Source organism: Erpetoichthys calabaricus, chromosome 4 (assembly GCF_900747795.2).
Source record: "Erpetoichthys calabaricus chromosome 4, fErpCal1.3, whole genome shotgun sequence".
NCBI lineage: Eukaryota > Metazoa > Chordata > Cladistia > Polypteriformes > Polypteridae > Erpetoichthys > Erpetoichthys calabaricus.
In genome coordinates, this window is record NC_041397.2 from 178,142,780 (window position 1) to 178,165,944 (window position 23,165).

The window sequence follows — 23,165 nt, forward strand, 5'->3', positions numbered from 1 at the left end:
CTCATTGTCGGAGTCAGTCTCGTTGCCGGGTGGCTGTTCAGCAATGATTCCAGCTTTCGCGTAAGCTCGGACAACAGTCGAAGCAGACACCTTAACCCAGGCATCCACAATCCATTTACATATGGTGGCGTAACTCACCTGGCGCTGCCTCCCAGTCTTAGTAAAGGTGTGTTCGCCGTCTCTCATCCATCGCTCCCATGACGCTCGCAACTTCACTTTGAACGCCCTGTTTACACCGATGTCCAGCGGTTGGAGTTCTTTTGTTAATCCTCCCGGAATGATGGCAAGCTCCATATTCATTTGCTTCACTTGTTTTTTCACAGTAGCGGTGATATGGGCACGCATGGAGTCGCAGATCAACAAAGACGGTGATGCATGGAAAAACCCGCCCGATCTCTTCACATACACCTCTCTCACCCACTCTCTCATTTTCTCCTTGTCCATCCAGCCCTTTGGATTGGCCTTAATGATGACTCCGGCTGGAAACTTTTCTTTTGGCAGCGTCTTCCTCTTAAAAATGACCATAGGTGGTAGTTTCTGCCCATTACTGTGGCAACCAAGAACAACAGTGAAAGCCGACTTCTCATGCCCCATGGTGCGTATGGATACCGTGCTGGTCCTCTTTTTCTCCACAGTATGGTTCACGGGGATGTCAAAAGTGAGAGGGACCTCATCCATGTTGGTGATGTGGTTGGCCTGGATTTTTTTGTCGGTAATCTTGTTGCTGCAGTAGGTGCGGAAGATGGTCAGCTTTTCTTTGTAATCCACTGGCAGTTGCTGCGCCATGGTAGTTCGTGCGCGGATGGCGAGATGGCGCCTTTTCATAAAACGAAAGCACCAAGACGGACCTCCTTGAAAGTGTTCGAGCTTCATGTCTTGTGCTATCGTTATTGCCTTCAGTCGAATAGTGACTGTAGAGACGCTTCTCCCGGCTGCTCTTTGTTCAAGAATCCATTATTCAAGTTGGTCTTCCAACTCTGGCCACCTCACCTTGTTCCCGCGGAAACTCTTTTTTGTCTTTTTAACTTGGCGCAATTCATTCTCCTGCTTCCTCCACTTCCGAACCATAGATTCATTGATTTTAAATTCTCTCGCTGCTGCTCTATTCCCATTTACAACCGCGTAACTGATAGCCTGTAGTTTGAATTGTGCATCGTAAGCATGTCTCTTCTCTGATGCCATTTTCAGGGTCCTTAGCCAAACAAATGTTGTTTTGCAGCGCACCAGTTGTACAATATACCTACCTGCCGTAGGCGTGGTGGAGGTAAGTGTACGTCTGTACGTGGCTTTACGTAATGTTCAGCAATTTGTTTATCGCTGCCAGCGTTCGTAGTGTATGTATTACTACGTCCCTGTGTCGGCAGGAAATGGTCCGACAGTCAATCAAGCGGAGCGCTTACTAAAATGCACAACAACATTTTTACAGATTTTGGAACTCAGTGCACACATAAGGCGCACCGAATTTAAAGGCACACCGTGGATTTTTGAGAAAATTAAAGGCTTTTAAGTGCGCCTTATAGTGCGCAAAATACTGTAACTGGTGAATTTCCCAAATGAAAGAAACAGAACATAGAAATAGAACAAACAGTTTTCTGATTCACATATTATTGTAAGTTGGTCCACTTTGGATTGTGTCTGCTGTGGCGTTTGAGACGCCCTTGAAATAGACTTTTCTCTGGCATCTGAAGTGGACCGTGGAATTGTATGTATTTTTTTCAGTGGCATGGGTATATTCACATAAAGCAGGAGAATTATAATGTGTTACATGGTATTACGTACGGAATACGCATCACAGTGAGATGAATTTACTTTATTTACACTGCGTCAGAAAGCGAACAAATCATAGACATATATAGATAGACACCGCATTCACTGTGTTGCCCAGTCGACACGATAACGTCAGCGCATCCGCCCTATTGTGAGTGGTAAAAGTGCCATTTAATCTAATACACATAGACATGGATACTGGGTTTTCTGATGAAAAAACAATAACGTTTAAAACAGTATCGTTTACATACAACAGATTTTGGCGAATCGTTTAAATGTAATTATTTATATCCATTTATACACTAATAAAGGCAGTTATTAAATAATACTACTGCTAATAATAATAATTATTATTATTATTATTAAATAATTCCTCCCATATAAGTAACATTTCGCGGACTGCCTTCCATCTCCATCGTCCTGTTCTTACGCAACACAGTACTGAAGTATTGATTAATGCCCGAGTCACCTCACTTATAGATTACTATAATGCTATTCTATCTGGCATCCCACAAAAATTTATCCATCGCTTACAACTTCTTCAAAATTCTGTTGCCAGGATAATAACCTGCTGTTCTAAATCCACTGAACATATTACACCGATTCTCTCTCAGCTTCACTGGCTCCCTGTTAACTACAGAATACAATATAAAATACCGCTCTTAACATTTAAAGCTCTCCACAACCTCACTGATCTCCTACAGACTGACACCCCTCTCGCTCACTCAGATCCTCATCTGCAGCTCTACTTTCTGTACCACACATCAGACTCTGTTCCATGAGAGCTCGAGCGTCTCTCATAGTGTTTCTGAACTCGGGAATTCTCTTCCGGCTCATGTATGTCAGCTTGATACAATAACACATTTTAAAACTGCCCTCAAAACTTTTTTTTTCAAACTGGCATACCAGTTGTGAATTTTGCACTGTTACTGGCAGTTATCTTTGTTTGTTTGCTAATTACTGATGTTTGATTTATCATTTTCTTGTTTTAATTTTACTAATGTTGTTTAGTTTTATTGTAATGTGACCTTGAGTGCTAAGATTATAAAATGAGATTTTCTAATGGCGAAATATAACCAAAAGAATTGTTCAGCCTCACCTATGAAATGTAATCCCCCAGGATCTGGTTTGGAGCGTACAACGGTTTGTACAATCCCAAGTAGCACATGCGTGAGGCATCTTTATCCGTTACTTCACTCCACAGCAGTGCCACTCGCAATGTGGCGGAGACGACGTACGATGGTGCTGGTCATGCGGCGTTTAGTAATTCTATGTCTATGGTAGGCCTTCTCATACTTGGACACTTCCGCCATCTCTTGGCAATTTAAAGAAACATAGCGACTGGGGGCCCGATCTAATCTCTTCTGCACAACCCATTTGATTTTTTCCGGCAAACAAATTTTCAAAACAAACTATTTTACGACTGTAATTAGAGTCGGAGTAATAATTATGTTGCTGTGGTCATTTTAGATCTGAGATCAGCTAAAATTTAAACAATGACCGTTGTTAATACCCAGCCGTCATTACTCCGTTTGCCAATAGATGTCAGAAGGACGGATGCCAAAACCGAACTGCCCAAAGATAGATTTCGATGTACCAAGCAAATGGCGATACATTCTAAATTACTTACGGTTCCGGAGCTGTCAAAGGGTTTAAGTCAGTCGACAATGTTAGTCCAGGAAAGCACGCCCCACCAAACCAACGTTCCATGTTATCTGCTCGAACCAACACTGACTTACTATACTCGGCCGTCCAGCAGCGTCACTGTAGAATTCGAACATTCTTAGCCAATCATGCAATACTACGTCCATGTTTGCCACGTAATGTTCTAACTACAGAGGCAGAGTCCCATTGCATTGTTCTAACTTGTATTGAGTCGAGGTATTGACGCGAACACCATACATACGGGGTATTGACGGGAACACCATATATCGTCATACATACGGGGTATTGACGTGAACACCATACATACGGATACTATCAAATTATATATAAGGATATGTGTGTGTGTATATGTGTATGTGTATATATAATATATATACAGTGGAACCTCGAGATACGAACAGCTCTGTATATGAGAAATTCAAGATACGAGGAAAGTATGAGCGAAAAATTCAGATCTAAATACGAGCATTGGCTCGCGTAACGAGCCACGAGCCAGGCTGTGGGTATAGCTCGCGGCTTAGCGAGGGGGCGTGGTAGCTGTAGCGAGCCGCAGGGCGATCTGCAGTGTGGGCGTTTCTCACCTAAGTGCACAGGTGGGAAACTGCCCACATCCATGATTGTTCCTGTGGCTGATGGGCTGCAGCTGCCATGTCCTCCCCGCATATATAGAGAAGCGCGAGCCGGTTAAGGGGGAGAAGAAGTAAAAGAAAAGAGAGGAGAGAGAACGGAGGTTGCAGGAGGAGGCAGGCAGGCAGGAAGCAGCAGCAGTAGGAGAAAGTCGGTGCGGGAGAGCGAGCAAGTGCAGGCTCGCGTGTAGCTGAACAGTGAGCTGCACAGGCGAGCCAAACAGCTGAAGCAGGACGGTGTAGAGAAGGTCAGCTGCATTAAGAGTGTCTCGCCTGTTGCAGAGCCCGCATGGGAGAAGCAGGTGAGACGCTGACGCTAACAGAGAAGAAGCACCGGGGATTGTCATCTGTTTTTTAAAGACTGCTTCCTGTTGACATTTAAACTTGTGTTAAAGGATTGTTATTCTTGTGTATTTTAAACCTCCACTTCACAACTGTTTTAAGGATTATTTATTTAAAGATTTATTGAATGCTTTACTGCACTTTGGACACCTGTTTTGATTCTTTTAATAATCAGTTATATTATTTACCAGTGTTATTTATTAAAGGTAGACTACAGTATATATTATTTATCAGTGTTATTTGTTAGGAAAATTGATTTTTATGTTAATATTTTTGGGGTGCGGAACGGATTAACTTGATTTCCATTATTTTCAATGGGGAAGTTTGTTCTAGATACGAGAAATTCGCTATACGAGCTCAGTGCTGGAATGAATTAAACTTGTATCTCGAGGTTCCACTATATATATATATATATATATATATATTCACGACATTCGTAGTCTGTGTCACAATGTGATTGTGTGGGTGGTTACCTACCAGGTAACGCTTGTGGTTGGCCAGCAATCTGCTAACATCCGCCACGGTGCCCTCAGTTTGTGAGGAGCAGATCATAGAATGGTTGAAATAGTTTACTGTCAAATAAATGCAAAGAGTACACGACACGTGTTTCGCCCTCATTCTGGGCTCATCACGTGTACACACTCCACTGCACTCCCTCTCAGGAATCGAACCTCGGACGTCAGCGCCAGAGGCGATGCCCCTAACGTTGCGCCACGGCGTGTGGTTCGTTTATTTGACAGCATGTAGATCGGGGTAATAACATTCACAGCATTCGTAGTCTGTGTCACAATCTGATTGTATGGGTGGTTACCTACCAGGTAATGCTTGTGGTTGGCCAGCAATCTGCTAACATCCGCCACGGTGCCCTCAGTTTGTGAGGAGCAGATCATAGAATGGTTGAAATAGTTTACTGTCAAATAAATGCAAAGAGTACACGACACGTGTTTCGTCCTCATTCTGGGCTCATCAGGTGTATATATATATATGGTGGTCCAGATCTAATTATGCAATTTTCATTACGCTATAACTTATTAAGTTTATTACATAGAGAATTCACAGCACCTTTCCCTGCACATAGAGTTTTCAGTTAAAATTCTTTTTGTTGTCGATAAATGCCAGCACCTGCCCTGCATTCCAAAATGACGGGGAGATGGTTGTCAGTTGAACAATTGCATAATTAGATCTGGACCAACTTGTGTGTGTGTGTATGTATGTATGTATGTATGTCTGTATGTCTGTATGTCTGTATGTCTGTGTGTGTGTGTGTGTATATGATATTCGTAGTCTGAGTCCCGACCTGATTTGTATGGGTGGTTACCTACCAGGTAATGCATGTGGTTGGTCTTAAATGATGCTGACGTCTGAGGTTCGATCAGTACAGTGTGTACGCCTGATGAGCCCAAATAAGCGCGAAACATGTGTCGCGTACTCTTTGCATTATTTGACAGTAAACTATGCAGCATTCTATGATCTGCTATTCGCAACTGAAGAGGGCCCTGTGGCAGATGTTTACCGAATGGCAGACCAACCACATGCGTTACCTGGTAGGTAACCACCCATACAAATCTAGTTGGGACTCAGACTACGAATGCAATGAGTGTATATATATATATATATATATATATATATATATATATATATATATATATATATATATATATATATATATATATGGTCGAAATAGTTTACTGTCAAATAATGCAAAGAGTACGCGACACATGTTTCGCCCTAATTCTGGGCTCATCAGGCGTACACACTTATTGCACTCCCTTACGGGAATCGAACCTCGGACATCAGCGCTAGAAGCGAAGACCCTAACGCTGCGCCACGGCGTGTGGTTCGTTTATTTGACAGTATGTAGATCGGGGTAATTACATTCATTGCATTCGTAGTCTGTGTCACAATCTAATTGTATGGGTGGTTACCTACCAGGTAACGCTTGTGGTTGGCTAGCAAGTCTGCTAACAACCGCCACGGTGCCCTCAGTTGTGAGAAGCAGATCATAGAATGGTTGAAATAGTTTACTGTCAAATAATGCAAAGAGTACGCGACACGTGTTTCACCCTAATTCTGGGCTCATCAGGCGTACACACTTATTGCTCTCCCTTATGGGAATCGAACCTCGGACGTCAGCGCTAGAGGCGAAGACCCTAACGCTGCGCCACGGTGTGTGGTTCGTTTATTTGACAGTATGTAGATCGGGGTAATTACATTCATTGCATTCGTAGTCTGTGTCACAATCTGATTGTGTGGGTGGTTACCTACCAGGTAACGCTTGTGGTTGGCCAGCAAGTCTGCTAACATCCGCCACGGTGCCCTCAGTTGTGAGAAGCAGATCATAGAATGGTTAAAATAGTTTACTGTCAAATAATGCAAAGAGTACGCGAAACGTGTTTCACCATAATTCTATGATCTGCTTCTCACAACTGAGGGCACCGTGGCGGATGTTAGCAGACTTGCTGGCCAACCACAAGCGTTACCTGGTATATATAGCGTTACCATATATATAGACTATGTAAGGAAGTAGAAAGAAATTAACTTGTACCAGATTGATTGGCCATGGAGAGGGAGCCCTTCACTATTGTGAAGTGAAGCATATATTTCTAATACCCTTAAAGTAAACAATATTTAACATATGTATATAATGCTCTTGGTACCTTTAGAGATATGGGTATTTTGACAGGATATTGCATCATTTGAACTCCAGTGTCTCAAATATTGTATATTTGTAACCTTCTTCAAAACATTTATTTTACTATATGCAATTTAGAAACTTTGCAAAAAAAAGTATAGACAATGTTTCTAATTTAACATTTACGAGTTTACTATAAAACCTTTACTTACTTTCTAATTGCAATAAAGACATACATAGTACCTCCAAATCATACCAGTTTTTTCAAAAGAGTATCATGTTCTTTGGGAATATTTCCTTATCAGAATTTATTGAAAAGCATCTTTACTCCATACACCTGGGTTCACAATAAACCCTAACCTTGTATGTGTTACCTTTGATGGGACATTACTACCTAACAAATAACCTATTGTCTTAACTATTTTGCTAGCACAGTGTTTTATTTTGTTCAACTGGAACAATTATAACCCAATTAATATAGCACAGTAATGTAATAAAAACTTGGGAATGAAGAAAAATTAACTGAGTTAAAGACTTGGGATAATTCAGTTTATACACTATGAAATGCTACATTTTTCTTTGCCTTTGTTTATGGCACTAGCTATTTGATTAAAACTTACTAAGCCTGTTTTCTTGGTTGCACATTAGTCTGTATTTTATCGCGGAGGGCTGAAAACTGAGTTCTTTACTCACCTAGGTCAGTCAGGGGTGAGGGAGACGAAACACTCTCAATATAGAAGCTACAGTGACAGTCATACCTAGATGAAATCTTAAGGTAGCAGACTTAGTCCTGGATACAAGTACATTGCAGGTGTGACATGCGTATGGTATTTTAAAAGGTAGGTAAGTGTAAGAACAAACAGTAAAGGTGTTCCCAAACGCCTTTCCCTCAATAAGACATTTGGCACTACAATAAAGGACATCATTTGATTTTATAGTGCAACAAAACAAGGCAATTAGGAAAAAAAAATTGTGTTTTAATTAAAAGTAGAAAAAAATACATTTAATGAGGAAAAATTAAAATGTCATTTAGAATTTGAAAGACATTTATTAATTTGTCCTCAATTAACTGAGCTTGCTATTGCTAGCCTTTTGGATAGTTCAGATTTTCTTTGTGTAATAACATCAAAACATAACTGTTATTGACATTACATCTTTATTTGTTCTTTAGTTGTGTAGTTGTTGTGGAGTATGATTTGATTTGAGTAAAATGTAATACTGCAAGTCTTACATATTTGTAATTTATACCTTTTAATGTGGTGCTTTATATGCATATTGTTTTAGGTCTAAAGTTAGTATAATCTGAGAGAATTTTCTATTATAATCTGCTCAAAATACTTGGAGCAACTGAACATAGATCATTAATAATCTTTGTTATATTGTTTAGTACAGGTTAGATTGTATTTCATTTCCAAAGGTCAGGAAAACGTCACTGTGTGTTAATCATTTAAGCAGCTTCTAGAAAGCATACACCAATTGTTCTGCTCATGTTTATAAGAATTTACAGTTACTTTTGCCTGGAAAATGTTTGTTACATGCTAATTGTGATCCGACCATAGCCACAGGTAGTGCAAAATCTATATCAGCTGCAATATCTTTAATTTGTTTATAGGCTTTGCTATTTCTAAAATAAAATTGTAGGCATCAACTACGTAATAAAACTTGCTTTGGAAAAAGTTATTTTCAGCAGTTATGAAGTGCTTCTTACCTTGCATCATTATAATTAAAAATATATGTTTTGCCATGCATTTTGTATTTTTATTTCTAACGTTGTTCAAATTGCAAAATGGTTACAAGATTGTAACATCACAGTCCCCACAAATAACAAGATACTGAAAGATAACTGAGAAAACTTCAAATGTGTTTTAAGAAATATGTTTATGTTGATGTTTTGATGAGCTGGTGGCACCTTATCTGTCTCCCAATAGTACCTTTGCCTGTTCAGAATTTTACCAAAAAATTAAAATTATTAGAATGATTTTTTAAAGAAGTAAATGGCAGTAAACCAACTGGTTGATGTAGCAAAATAATGTAAAAATTTTCTTAAATTATACTGTGCTGCAATTCTGTTCTTATTTACAGTAATGGGGTTGGAAGTGTCTTAGTATAGAATATAGACCACAACAATATTAACTGGTCATGGAATTCAAAACAAAGAAAGGAGTCATCTGACTGAAAGGTACAAAATTCTCTGGAACAACCAGTTTACTTATGAAATAAAGCACTTCTATTATTGCAAATCTATTTTTTCTTTAAATTGTTTCTGTCATTTTTTTAATTTAAGCTAATTGTTTTCCATTTTTTTCTTAGGCTAAGTGGAAAAGAGCACAGTGTCTACACAGGAGTTGCGGTAATTCACTGTAGCTGTGAATCTGGTATGTGATTTTTTTTTTTCTTTATGTATATGTAAAATGTAACAATGTCTAGTGGTTGGTTTTGTGTATTGTATACTACAGCTTTCTATAGAGATGTTGTATTTATCTTTCTTGATATTATAAGACAGGTGCTATATTGAGCTTGATCCGACAAAGATTGGACACGGGAGGCACATGTAAAATCCAATAATCTTTTATTTTTCTTCGGCTGGAGGGCACGTCTTCTCCGTAATCCCTCCAGCCACAACACAGTCCCAAGCACAAATAAACACAAAAGCACTATCCTCTCTCTCTCTCTTCTACCACCACTCCTCTACAAGCTTAGTCCTCCTCCTCCTGACTCTGGCCTTCGAATGGAGGGAGGCGGCCCCTTTTATCCCCACCTGGATATGCTCCAGGTGCCTCCCGATTAGCTTCCGCCAGCACTCCCCAGTGTGATGGAAGTACCGGCTGCGCACCTGGAAGCACTCCGGGTGTCCATGGTCTTCTTCCCCCCAGCACTTCTGGGTGTGGCGGAAGTGCTGAGGGCCAGGGCTCTTCAGGCATTGGGGTGCCCCCTGGCGGTGACCACGGGCCCCAATAAGGGTTGAGCTTCCATGCTCAGTTCCCGTGGTCCCCGAAGACACCAGGGCAGTCTCCCCCTCGTGGTCTGGAGGAGGCGCAATCCTTCCTCTGGTCCTTCCGGGCATCCTAGCCGCTTGCCACAATATATTTACTCCAAACCAAAAGCTTGCTATAATCTTACATCCTTTAATTTGTTTTTCAGTTTGGAGCTACAGGTGCTGGTCATAAAATTAGAATATCATGACAAAGTTGATTTATTTCAGTAATTCCATTCAAAAAGTAAAACTTGTATATTAGATTCATGCATTACACACAGACTGATGTATTTCAAATGTTTATTTCTTTTAATTTTGATGATTATAACTGACAACTAATGAAAGTCCCAAATTCAGTATCTCAGAAAATTAGAATATTGTGAAAAGGTTCAATATTGAAGACACCTGGTGCCACACTCTAATCAGCTAATTAACTCAAAACACCTGCAAAAGCCTTTAAATGGTCTCTCAGTCTAGTTCTGTAGGCTACATAATCATGGGGAAGACTGCTGACTTGACAGTTGTCCAAAAGACGACCATTGACACCTTGCACAAGGAGGGCAAGACACAAAAGGTCATTGCTAAAGAGGCTGGCTGTTCACAGAGCTCTGTGTCCAAGCACATTATTAGAGAGGTGAAGGGAAGGACAAGATGTGATTGATAGAAAAAAGTGTACAAGCAATAGGGATAACAGCACCCTGGAGAGGATTGTGAAACAAAACCCATTCAAAAATGTGGGGGAGATTCACAAAGAGTGGACTGCAGCTGGAGTCAGTGCTTCAAGAATCACCACGCACAGACGTATGCAAGACATGGGTTTCAGCTGTCGCATTCCTTGTGTCAAGCCACTCTTGAACAAGAGACAGCGTCAGAAGCGTCTCGCCTTTGGACTGCTGCTGAGTGGTCCAAAGTTATGTTCTCTGATGAAAGTAAATTTTGCATTTCCTTTGGAAATCAAGGTCCCAGAGTCTGGAGGAAGAGAGGAGAGGCACAGAATCCACGTTGCGTGAGGTCCAGTGTAAAGTTTCCACAGTCAGTGATGGTTTGGGGTGCCATGTCATCTGCTGGTGTTGGTCCATTGTGTTTTCTGAGGTCCAAGGTCAACGCAGCCGTCTACCAGGAAGTTTTAGAGCACTTCATGCTTCTTGCTGCTGACGAACTGACGAGATGCAGATTTCATTTTCCAACAGGACCTGGCACCTGCACACAGTGCCAAAGCTACCAGTACCTGGTTTAAGGACCATGGTATCCCTGTTCTTGATTGGCCAGCAAACTCGCCTGACCTTAACCCCATAGAAAATCTATGGGGTATTGTGAAGAGGAAGATGTAATACGCCAGACCCAACAATTCAGAAGAGCTGAAGGCCACTATCAGAGCAACATGGGCTCACATAACACCTGAGTAGTGCCACAGACTGATCGACTCCATGCCACGCCGCATTGCTGCAGTAATCCAGGCCAAAGGAGCCCCAACTAAATATTGAGTGCTGTACATGCTCATAATTTTCATGTTCATACCTTTCAGTTGGCCAACATTTCTAAAAATCCTTTTTTGCATTGGTCTTAATTGATATTCTAATTTTCCGAGATACTGAATTTGGGACTTTCATTAGTTGTCAGTTATAATCATCAACATTAAAAGAAATAAACATTTGAAATACATCAGTCTGTGTGTAATGAATGAATCTAATATACAAGTTTCACTTTTTGAATGGAATTACTGAAATAAATCGACTTTGTCATGATATTCTAATTTTATGACCAGCACCTGTACTTAATAAAAAGTTAGTCAACAAATGCCTAAAGCAGCGGTTCTCAGTCTATGGCTTAAGGGCCATGTGCAGCCCATCTTACTTGCACTTGTTATTTTTCCACATGTTTATGATTATTTGGTGTTTCACAGTGCAGTACACATAAAGCTCCTAATCTTCTTCTTGTAATTTATATCTCTGTCAAATTTGTTTATTAGAAAATTTTATGGTGCTTTGTGTGTACTTGTGATTGTGTCTTTTTCTTTTAACTGAATACAGTTAGGAAGTGGGCCATGCAAAGTAGGAGTGATGACAGCAATCAAGAGGCTGTGTGTTTTAAATCTGAAAGTCAGAAAATTAAACAATGAAGCAAGCTACATGCATAATAAGTTTTAATTGTGTTAAGGTAATTAATTTGCAGCCACTCCACTTATTTGCTCTGAGCATTTGATAACCATCCTCTTGTCGAACCAAACTCTACATCAGTAAAAAAAAATGTAAAATGTTGTGGTTTCATACAATTTAAATCTTGCATGATTCCAAGTTTTTATGTACACTGTGCAGTGGTTGTATGTAAGGTTATTATAGCTTTGCCTTTTTGTATTTTTTATTTCTATATTTTTTTCTTACCTTATTTGGAAATTCAGTTTAGTTTTAGTTTTCCTTCATCATGTATTTTTAGTTTTAATTTAGTTTTTAGTTCACAAAGACATTTCCATTTTATTTTTATATCTATTAGTTTTAGTTTTAGTAATTATGGCATGGAACTCCTGCAGTGTTTAGTTTTGTGTCACAATCGGACAGAACTATACACTTAACAGATTTGGATATGAGTTTAATGTTGGTGAAAGCTTAATACACTACTTCGTTTACCATCTGTTTTTGTCTGATAAAAACAAGCATAATCAAAAGCAGATACTGAATATGAACAATTTTACACAATTTTATAATTTTTAAAGTATTTTCTATGTCTTTTGTGCTGAACAGATGTCCGCTGACTGTTAGCACTTTTTATCTTTTTCTTTTATTGCCCAGAATGGGGCAATTTGTAATGAAATTTAGGTGAATTTTAAGGTTTGAGAGTTTTTACTCAAAATGTCTACAGCACACAACATATCTCGCTCCAAAACAAAGTGCTTAAATTGAATGCCTTCAATATTTCATTCAAAAATCTCCCATACTGGGCTTTATTTTCTATCAGCCACATTGATCTCTGATTCCATGTCAGGCACATATAATTTATAGGCAGAATTTTGCCACCTGCAGGCCTGAAAAAATATCAAATATCAGAAAACAGAATCTAATGTGTTCTGATAGGTGTGATCATGAAAATCATGGGTCCTTAGGGAGAACAGGGGTCTTAGGCTTGAATCAGTGTGCAGACCCCACATTGCTGTATTGAGGGAAACAAAGAAAAATAAGCATGTAGTTTGAAGGCTAGGAGTGGTGAGATTTAAATAGCCCACCATAAGAACAGTAAACCCTTAATGAGCAGAGTAAGAGCAGGTAATAGGAGTATGGACAGGCACAAAACAACAGAGACAGCATCTGAAATTAAGAACAATATCCATCCATCCATCCATTTTCCAACCTGCTGAATCCAAACACAGGGTCACGGGGGTCTGCTGGAGCCAATCCCAGCCAACACAGGGCACAAGGCAGGAACCAATCCCGGGCAGGGTGCCAACCCACCGCAGGACACACACAAACACACCCACACACCAAGCACACACTAGGGCCAATTTAGAATCGCCAATCCACCTAACCTGCATGTCTTTGGACTGTGGGAGGAAACCGGAGCGCCCGGAGGAAACCCACGCAGACACAGGGAGAACATGCAAACTCCATGCAGGGAGGACCCGGGAATCGAACCCAGGTCCCCAGGTCTCCCAACTGCGAGGCAGCAGCGCTACCCACTGCGCCACCGTGCCGCCAAGAACAATATATACATTATCTAAACCTGTTTATCCAGAGTATGATCACAGGAAACCTGGAACCTACCCCAGCAGGTTTGGATGCAAGACAGGAAAAATCCCTGGTATGCAATATGTATGATATGGCTGATGTTAAGAACAAAAAGATTATGATATTTCAACTATCTATTTTGAGAGAGAGAGAAACATTGAAAAAAAAGGGGACAAATATTTTAAAATATAATTCTGCTACCAGATGATTTTCACAATATCAGGTATTTTGAGTAGTGAATATGAACGAAAAAAGATAAATTAATAAACCTAGAATAAATACAAAAACACATTAGTGTGTTTAGTTTTTCATCACTTGGCAGACACACTTCGCCTACCTACCTGTAGTTCAGTAGAGACGTTGCCAACTCAGGAATTTTGCAAAGTTTGTATCGCTTCATTGTTAAACGATGTTTTTAAAGCAAAAGTGATCAGCATATTGTTACTGACCAGTTAGTCTCTCGATCAGTGCCGTTTTTTATTTTCAAAAACTAAGAGTGGTCTCCCCTAGACTTTCTTGTATACTCAGATATGGGGATGGATATTTGAGGTATAAACCGTAAGACAATGATTATATTTTTATATTATTTACATTAAAGAACCATCAACAACAAATCAAATTAATAATATATTGAACAATTACTATAAAATTAAAGTTGAATAAATCGTACTCTCCAGCTGCATTAATAAAAAAAAAAAAAATCAAATATGTTTTCAGGTAAAGTACCACTTCCGGTTGATGGATTTGGCCGAAAAGTTATTACAGATCTACAATTTTGGTGTAACACCCACCTGCCGAATTTCATCCATCTATCTCGTTGCGTTTTTGAGTTATCATGTTTATACACACACACACACACACACACATACATACACACATAGATATATAATGTCAACAAAAAGCAGTCACCTGGGAAATAAACTGGAACATTACTTGTGATTTTTCTGTCCATATGGTAAAGGTTTTGTTGATCAGCACATTCTGATTTCAGCTGTTTGAGTTGCATCTTGATATACAACAAGCGCAAAGAAAGGTGGCACATAAATTGCTTTCTATTCCACATGCTTTATGCACCCGTATTCAGCTTGCTCTGTAGGTGGAAATGCTGTGTTAACACCCCCCTACATCACAGCCACTGTTCACTAGATGAATATATGCGGGTGGCTCGTGGTGGATGACTTGCTGTTTTAGAGTTAAAAGGGTTAAGATGAACGGCAAGAATAATCATTCAAAAACAAAACTAAAAATATTTTTAGTGAATTATTATTTTATTTTAGTTAGTCTTTCCAGTTACTTTAATAGTTTCGTTTAGTTTTAGTTTTTCATTTCGGTTTTGTTAATTATTTTATTTCAGTTTAAAAAAATGTCTTTTTAATAATAGTTTCGGTTTTGATTTTAGTTTTCGTTAACCATAATTACCTTGGTTGTATGAGAGTGTTTTGTTGTGTAGGGTCTTCTGGTGACTCAATTTTCCCGTTTTAATATTCTTTATTGTATAGACTTTACCAAAATGCATCAAAACCCATACACTTACCACTCTGTGGTCAGATACACTACTTCAGTTAAGCACTTCCTCCCCCTTTTCATACTTTAACTATAACCTCAGACAGAGTAAAAAAACATGCAGGAGAATGAGCTATATGTTTAACTATGTGTCATAGTTAACACATTTTATTATAGCCAGTGGTACCATACAGGAAAATGGAATGGGGCTTTTAAACTAGGACCATTCAACCAGAAAATGCTAGATGTGTGGCTTTCGGGTGGCACAACAGCTTACAGTTGCATTTGATTCTCCCTGGTCAGCTTATCATCATCTTTTTCAAGGAAGCCCAGGCAGCTTGCTTTCTTCAGGTCATCGTCTGATCTGCTTTCATCAGAATGCGACATGGCAGAAAGAGCATGTCTTTGCGAACCTCTCTGTTTATCGTCCCTGTGTAGCTCCTGACAAACATACCTTCTTGCGCCATACATCTATTGAAGTACTCTGGTACAATCCTTCTGCCAGTTGCTTTGTTAAGGCAATTCATGGCTTTCCTGCAGAGGATGGCTTATGAGGCTCATGTAAGTTGAAGGACAGTCATCCTTGCCAAATTGGTGTGATACATTCTTCATCCCCTCCCTGCCATAAATTTCACATCTTGAGTACATCCTAAAGGCTGAATTGGGGGAGAGGTGGTTAGGTAAACATCAAAGAAAAGCACTGCTATTTTCATCCAAAAAGTAAAACCTGCCTGCTGAAAACACTATCTAATTTTACATTTGCTTGGTCTAGCTTACAAATAAAGACATATAAAATACAGTATTTATCAAAGTATATGCAACATATCACACCACCACAGACAGTTTGCAAGTTATTGTACCATGTCCCTACACTTTCTTAACTATATTTTTCATACCAATTATAGAAAGGTATTTCAGCTTCTCATTGTTTGGATGCTCTTCTGTATTTGTGCATTTTTAATAAAGATTTGATCTTAAACAATTGTTACTCTAATACTGATATCATTTGTTACTCTATCATTACCTGGTTTATATATGTTCTGTTTTATGGCTTACTCTAACATGTAGTGTCCTTTCCAAGGAAGCATGCTAGTGCAGCCTCCCTCAGTTAATAAAAGGTTGAGTGCCAACTCCCGATCTAAATAAAAAAAAGTAGTTGTAATAATAATAGCATTTTCAGTAACACTAAGACAAATGATACATTACTGTACTTCGAGAAATGTATCTTTTGAATTTCTTTAATGTTCATAGTTCTGTATTGTTTTTGTGTAAAGAAAGCCGTGAAATACTTCTAAATACCTCTGTTTTATCTTTTTAAGTTTATTTCTTATTTCTCTTCATGTATTCCCATTTCTTTGTGGGGTTGATGTGCTTAATCAGTCTTCTCCATATAGCTTGGTCCTGCACAGTTCGGTCTCCCCCCAATCAGACACTTTTTCTTCAAATCTTCTTTTATTCTATCCATTCACCTCCTCTTTGGCCTCTCTCACATTCTTATTCTCTGTAATTCTATTCCCAACACTCTTTAGCCCACATATTCATTGTCTGTCCTCATTACATGTCCATACCACTTCCTCACTCCAGTCATGCATATCCCGGACAATCCTCACATACTTCTCTGGTACTCATTTTTCTCTCATGCACCTCCAGACCCCTTAAAGTGGGACTCTATCTTAAGGCTTCTCCTATTCAATGAACAGTATATGAAAAAAATTTTTTTTTTTTTTTTTTTTTGCTTCACTATGAGCTGTGTCGGTGCAAAGACTGCATCAGTTGTTCTTCTTTCTGGGATAAAACCAAACTTCTTCTCCCCTATGGTGGTCTTTTCCCTAAGCCAGCTCAGTAAAGCTCAATGTCCTTCAATGTCTTAAAATGAAGTGACATGCCAATCACATGATATACCCAGTTATTATTTAAAAGAAACAAAACACAAATATACAAAAAATATACTCTGTTCCCTAAAAAAATGTTAATAAAAGTTTTAGAGTTGTGTATGCCTTTTAATGCTTTTGCATTTTTCACATTATGGTATCCTTATGTAGTAAGTTTAAGTGCAAAGTTCTGGTTCATTTTTCTAACATATCACATTAACTGGAACAAAGTTAAGCAATTTCATTATTTGTGTAGAAATCTGTTTCAATAACAATGTGTCATAATAAAATGACTAAAGACATTTAAATGACACATATTGAAAAGGTTAAAACATTCAGTGTATATCATAATGCTTATAAAACTGTCTGTTTAAAGATTTTTGTACCCCTTTAAAGCCCAGTAGGGGCAACTTGGAGTCTGGACCAGTTCTGGCACACACAACAATAATGGAGTTTTCTATCGAATGACAATAGGACAATTTTTTTTTATTATACATTGCAAAGTAGATTTTTTTTCCATTGCCTAGAGCTATTTTCCTGTCCCTCCTCAGGATATACTGGGCCCTTTCATGAGGTCCTGTTCCTCCAATGCAGTATATAGAGGATACACAGTATTCCCAGGGCTGCCCTTTGTCACCGATTCTGTTCATAACTTTTATGGACAGAATTTCTAGGCGCAGCCAGGGTGTTGAGGGGGTCCGGTTTGGTGGGCTCAGGATTGGGTCACTGCTTTTTGCAGATGATGTTGTCCTGTTTGCTTCATCAGGCCGTGATCTTCAGCTCTCTCTGGATCGGTTCGCAGCCGAGTGTGAAGCGGCTGGGATGAGAATCAGCACCTCCAAATCCGAGACCATGGTCCTCAGCCGGAAAAGGGTGGAGTGCCCTCTCAGGGTTGGTAGTGAGATCCTGCCTCAAGTGGAGGAGTTCAAGTATCTCGGGATCTTGTTCACGAGTGAGGGAAGAATGGAGCGTGAGATCGACAGGCGGATCGGTGCGGCATCCGCAGTAATGCGGGCGCTGCATCGGTCTGTCGTGGTGAAAAAGGAGCTGAGCCGCAAGGCGAAGCTCTCAATTTACCAGTCGATCTATGTTCCTACCCTCACCTATGGTCATGAACTATGGGTAGTGACCGAAAGAACGAGATCGCGAATACAAGCGGCTGAAATGAGTTTCCTCCGCAGGGTGTCTGGGCTTTCCCTTAAAGATAGGGTGAGAAGCTCAGTCATCCGGGAGGGGCTCAGAGTAGAGCCGCTGCTCCTCCGCATCGAGAGGAGTCAGATGAGGTGGCTCGGACATCTGATCAGGATGCCTCCTGGACGCCTCCCTGGTGAGGTGTTCCGGGCACGTCCAACCGGGAGGAGGCCCCAGGGAAGACCCAGGACACGTTGGAGGGACTATGTCTCTCGACTGGCCTGGGAACGCCTTGGGATTCTCCCGGAGGAGCTAGAAGAAGTGGCCGGGGAGAGGGAAGTCTGGGCATCTCTGCTCAAGCTGCTGCCCCCGCGACCCGACCTCGGATAAGCGGGAGACAATGGATGGATGGATGGATGGAGCTGAATAGTGCCTGTTGGTCAATTATGGTATTCTGGTCAAAAAGAAAATATGATTAGAATCTTTACTATTGGAAACAACCGACTAGATCAGATAAGATTTGTTCAGAGCACTTAGTTGTTATCACTGCCTGTTTTTGTTGTTTCTGCCAAGAGAAGAGGGCTTACTTGATATACTGCTATGACCTTGAATGAGTGATGTTCATACTATGAATTGCAACAACTAGGGATGCACCGATACCACTTTTTTGGAAAACGAGTACGAGTACTTGCATTTCAGTACTCGCCGAGTACTTAATAAAAACATGATTTAAATTTACAGGTAACAGCTTTAGTCATATAACTTAACAAAAAAAAAACAAGAAACTCTCGTCTATCCACTGGGAGGTTAGGCTAATTAGCGACACGGGGCTAACACTGCTTGTCCAAATATCCGTGGTGAAACTAAACGCAGAGGAGGCTTGCAGTAGGCTGTGGATATGTTTTTTCACGGAGTCGTGTAGTTTAGGCAGCTCCGTGTCAGTCATGTAGCGGCGGCTTGGGACATCATATCTGGGCTCCAGAACATGGAGGAGACGCAGGAATCCCACATTTTCTACCTCCAAGAGTGGCTGGTCACTCAATGCAATATACTCGATAATTGCCTGTGTTATTTTCACAGCACGTGGATTGTCTCTGGACATTTTCTCTCGTCTTGCAAGAGTTTGCTGCAGCGTGGGTTGTGTTGGTTTAGAAGCGTGGTTAAACTCTTTGTACTCGTTGTCATGTTGGGATTTTAGGTGCTTGATTAAATTACTTGTGTTAAATGCGCTACCTTTTGAGCCTCCTCTGGACAATTTCGCTGAGCACAATTTGCAGTCCGCCTTTGTTTTGTCGTCTTCATTCACTTTGAAATAGTTCCACACGGCTGACATCTCTCGCCTCGCCTTCTCCCCGCTCTGAGCTGCAGCCGGGGCCAGGGGGCGGGCACTCGACACCTGTGATTAACCCCTTACACGCCGCTCAAACATAGACATTTCTCAGACCGTGATATCGGTCCCCGGTATCGGGGGACTTTTAACGAGTACGAGTACTTTAGAAAATGTGGTATCGAGGCCGATACCAGATACCCGTTTCGGTATCGGTGCATCCCTAGCAACAACTCCTGCTTCACTTGACTTACTTGTAAAATTTGTTTGGCAGGTATTGTGTAAACTAGAACATAATGTTTCCAAATAATTGTGAACAATTGTGATTTCCCAGGAATTAAAGTTATAATGATCTGATTTTCATAATTTTGTTTCTGTACACCACCACAGTGGATTTGAAATTAATAACTCCTTATGTGATTGAAGTGTAGACTTTCAGCTTTAATTCAAGGGTTTTAACAAAAATATTGTATAAGCTGTTCAGGCCATTTTATTACAGCTGTCTTCAGGTACTGTTTGTTCATTGGAGTTTCAGCCTTCAGTTTTGTCTTCAGCAAGTGAAATGCATGTCTATTTGGGTTGAAGTGAGTTAATTGACTTACCCATTGAAGAATATTCCTCTTCTTTGCCTTGAAAAGCAGTTAGATTGCTTTCGCAGTATGTTTTGGCTCATTGTCCATCTGTACCATGAAGCGATGTTCAGTTTTGCAACATTTGTCTGAATCTGAGCAGATAGTATAGCCCTGTACACTTCACAATTCATACTGATACTTCTTTCAGCAATCATATCATCAATAAACACTATTGACCCACTTCCATTGGCAGCCATGTATGCCCATGCTATTACACTGCCTCTACCATGTTTCACAGATGATGTGGTATGCTTCAGATCATTAGCAATTCCTTCCATTCTACATTCTCTTCTCTGTCCCATCATTCTGGTCCATACTGATCTTAGTTTCCTTTGACCAAGAAAAACTGTTGGGAACTAGAGTGGAGTTCAAAAAATGTTTTCTGACAGTCTAATAGGTCCTTCCTATGCTTGAGGCTTACCATTGGTTTGCACCTTATGGTAAACTCTCTGTATTTACTTTCATGAGGTGTTCTCTTGATTGTAGACTCTGGCAATGATCCTGCCTTCCGGAGGTGTTTTTGGCTTGGCTGAATGTTGTAAAGATATTTTTCTTTACCCTTTCCTTCACCAAGGAAAGAATTCTGCAATTATCCAGCACAGATGTCTTCCATGGTTTCACAGTCTTCAAAACGTTGCTCTTCTAATGCGATGAATATGTTTACCTTCAAACTTACCTTCAAATGGTAGTGTCAAAAACCATAAATATCTGTGATGATAGTGCTAGTTGCTCTATTTATTCAGTAAATCATTTTTCATTTTCTTGGTGGCCATATAGTATCTGACTAAAGTCCCATTATGTGATAGCAAAATGTTATTGCAGAAGGATAGAATTAATGCAGATACTGTACATGGTTGATACTTTCATGAACGGATCTGATGTATTGACTCTTTCTTATTAAAGATGCATCTTAATTCAAGTCCTGCGGTGGGTTGGCACCCTGCCCGGGATTGGTTCCTACCTTGTGCCCTGTGTTGGCTGGGATTGGCTCCAGCAGACCCCCGTGACCCTGTGTTCGGATTCAGCGGGTTGGAAAATGGATGGATCTTAATTCAAAATGCTTTATAATACATTTAGAAAACAAAACCTTTTCAGATTATAGTGCAGTATATAGTTTACTTTGTTGCTCTGTAACTTGTAATATTGAAGCAGTTTTGAATTATGTATCTGGCTAGTGGTTCTCAGCCAATCACCTAAAATGTAGATGTGTAGTTTTCAGCAGTTTTGATCACAGTGCTGAAACTTCATAAAGTCAGAAATGTTGGGTGTTAATTAATATAATTCCTATACGCTGTATTAATTTAGAGTTTTCATTTAATTGCCTCTTGACACATTTTGTAATGTATAATATCTGAAGGTATATGGCACAATCTATGCATATGGGGGAACTGCTGAAAGGTTAAATAATGTGATTCTTTTCTGTTGTGCATCTTGCCATCTTCTAAGCTGTTGAATAATGTTCTGTAGGTATTCATGCTTTCTCAAACTTTATCAAACAACATAGTCCCTTTCAAAGATACTTGGAAATGTTTTTTTGTTTTTAAGCAGTTAACTAGTGAAAATCTCAATTGAGTAACATAAGAAGTGATTTATTAGAATGGAACTCCAATTCTGAAAGAATTCTTCATACATATATACTGTATATACCCATCCATTTTCCAACCCGCTGAATCCGAACAAAGGGTCACGGGGGTCTGCTGGAGCCAATCCCAGCCAACACAGGGCACAAGGCAGGGAACCAATCCTGGGCAGGGTGCCAACCCACCGCAGCATACTGTATATATAATTTTTTAAAATCTTTATCTAAAAGTGTGCTGGCCCTACTCATCATAAGCTTTCTAAACTTTCCTTCCAAGATGATTTATGGGAACATGTAAAGTGTGTATATCCCATAATAAATATTATCTACATGGAAAGCTATATTGGTTTTATTTTGTTTTATCATATAAAACAAACTTACTGCAACAATATTGCTAAATTATTTTATAGGAGTATTTTTTTTATTTTCTATTTTCATATCAAGGAAAGAAAAACAATAATGTGATTTTCATAATTTAAGGTTCCCTTTTCAGGCTTTCAACTACAGAATATTTTATTTGGTAATGATTTTACTCAGTGTACAGTGCAAATGTTGATTCTTTGGAAGATGCTCAATATTACTGTAATGGGGGTGTGAGAGATGAAGGAATAAAATTAGCATCTTTGAAATGATTGCTGGCGAGTTGCCCTATAAAGGACAGTTTGGCTTTTTTAGCAGAGTGCTGTTTCTGCCATGCAGCTCATGTCTAAATCGGCGCCACACACTCCCAGCTGCATTATCCCTTTGTAACCTCATACACGCTGCCTCACTATGCAGGTCAGAGACAACCCGCATGTCGCTGTTTCCCCAACTCTCTGTGAGCAAACCCAAGCTCAGAGTCCAAATCCAAGACTCACTGACGGCCAAGTGTGTGGCCCAATGGGCTGTGCAGCCAGAACATGTGATCAAAGATCTGTGGAGGGTGAAGATCTTTACATGTTGAAGGTTGCTGATGCTTCAGTTAGAATTACATGAAACTGTTCCTTCTTTTTCTTTGCATCATCAGTCACATCTTGCAGTGGTAGGTGAGAGGCTCCAGCAGGGTATGCCTACACATCAGTTCATGTGTGGATTCAGCATAGGTTTTGTCTTTTGGAACATTCTGGTGTTTTTTTTTAAACCAGCCGTGATCCAAGGATGCTATAACCTTATCAATATCTGCTAACCTGGTAGGTACAGTATATTTAATGACCAAGTGCAATCTCTTTCATCTTCTAAGCGTTCTCCACTGTTTTACAGATTGTTGTTTACCCTTGCAGGCCAACACCCACACTGTGCTTAGCAATCTTTAAAACATTATTACGGAATATGACCATATGCATCTTGAGTGATTATTTACTGTTACTGTGGAGTACTTCACCAAACAAATTTAAGAGATAATACTTACCCACCAAGGGTGC

The 23,165-nt window shown here is 39.9% G+C and overlaps 1 protein-coding gene across 2 annotated transcripts in view; it reads left to right on the plus strand.

Moving 5' to 3' along the window:
* asmtl (acetylserotonin O-methyltransferase-like) overlaps positions 1-23,165 on the plus strand; it is a 152,307-nt gene that overhangs the window by 51,182 nt on the left and 77,960 nt on the right. For both annotated transcript variants that reach the window (XM_051926074.1, XM_051926076.1), the window contains exon 6: positions 9,343-9,407. In XM_051926074.1, coding sequence (XP_051782034.1) covers positions 9,343-9,407 — 65 coding nt within the window. The remainder of the gene's footprint in view (positions 1-9,342; positions 9,408-23,165) is intronic.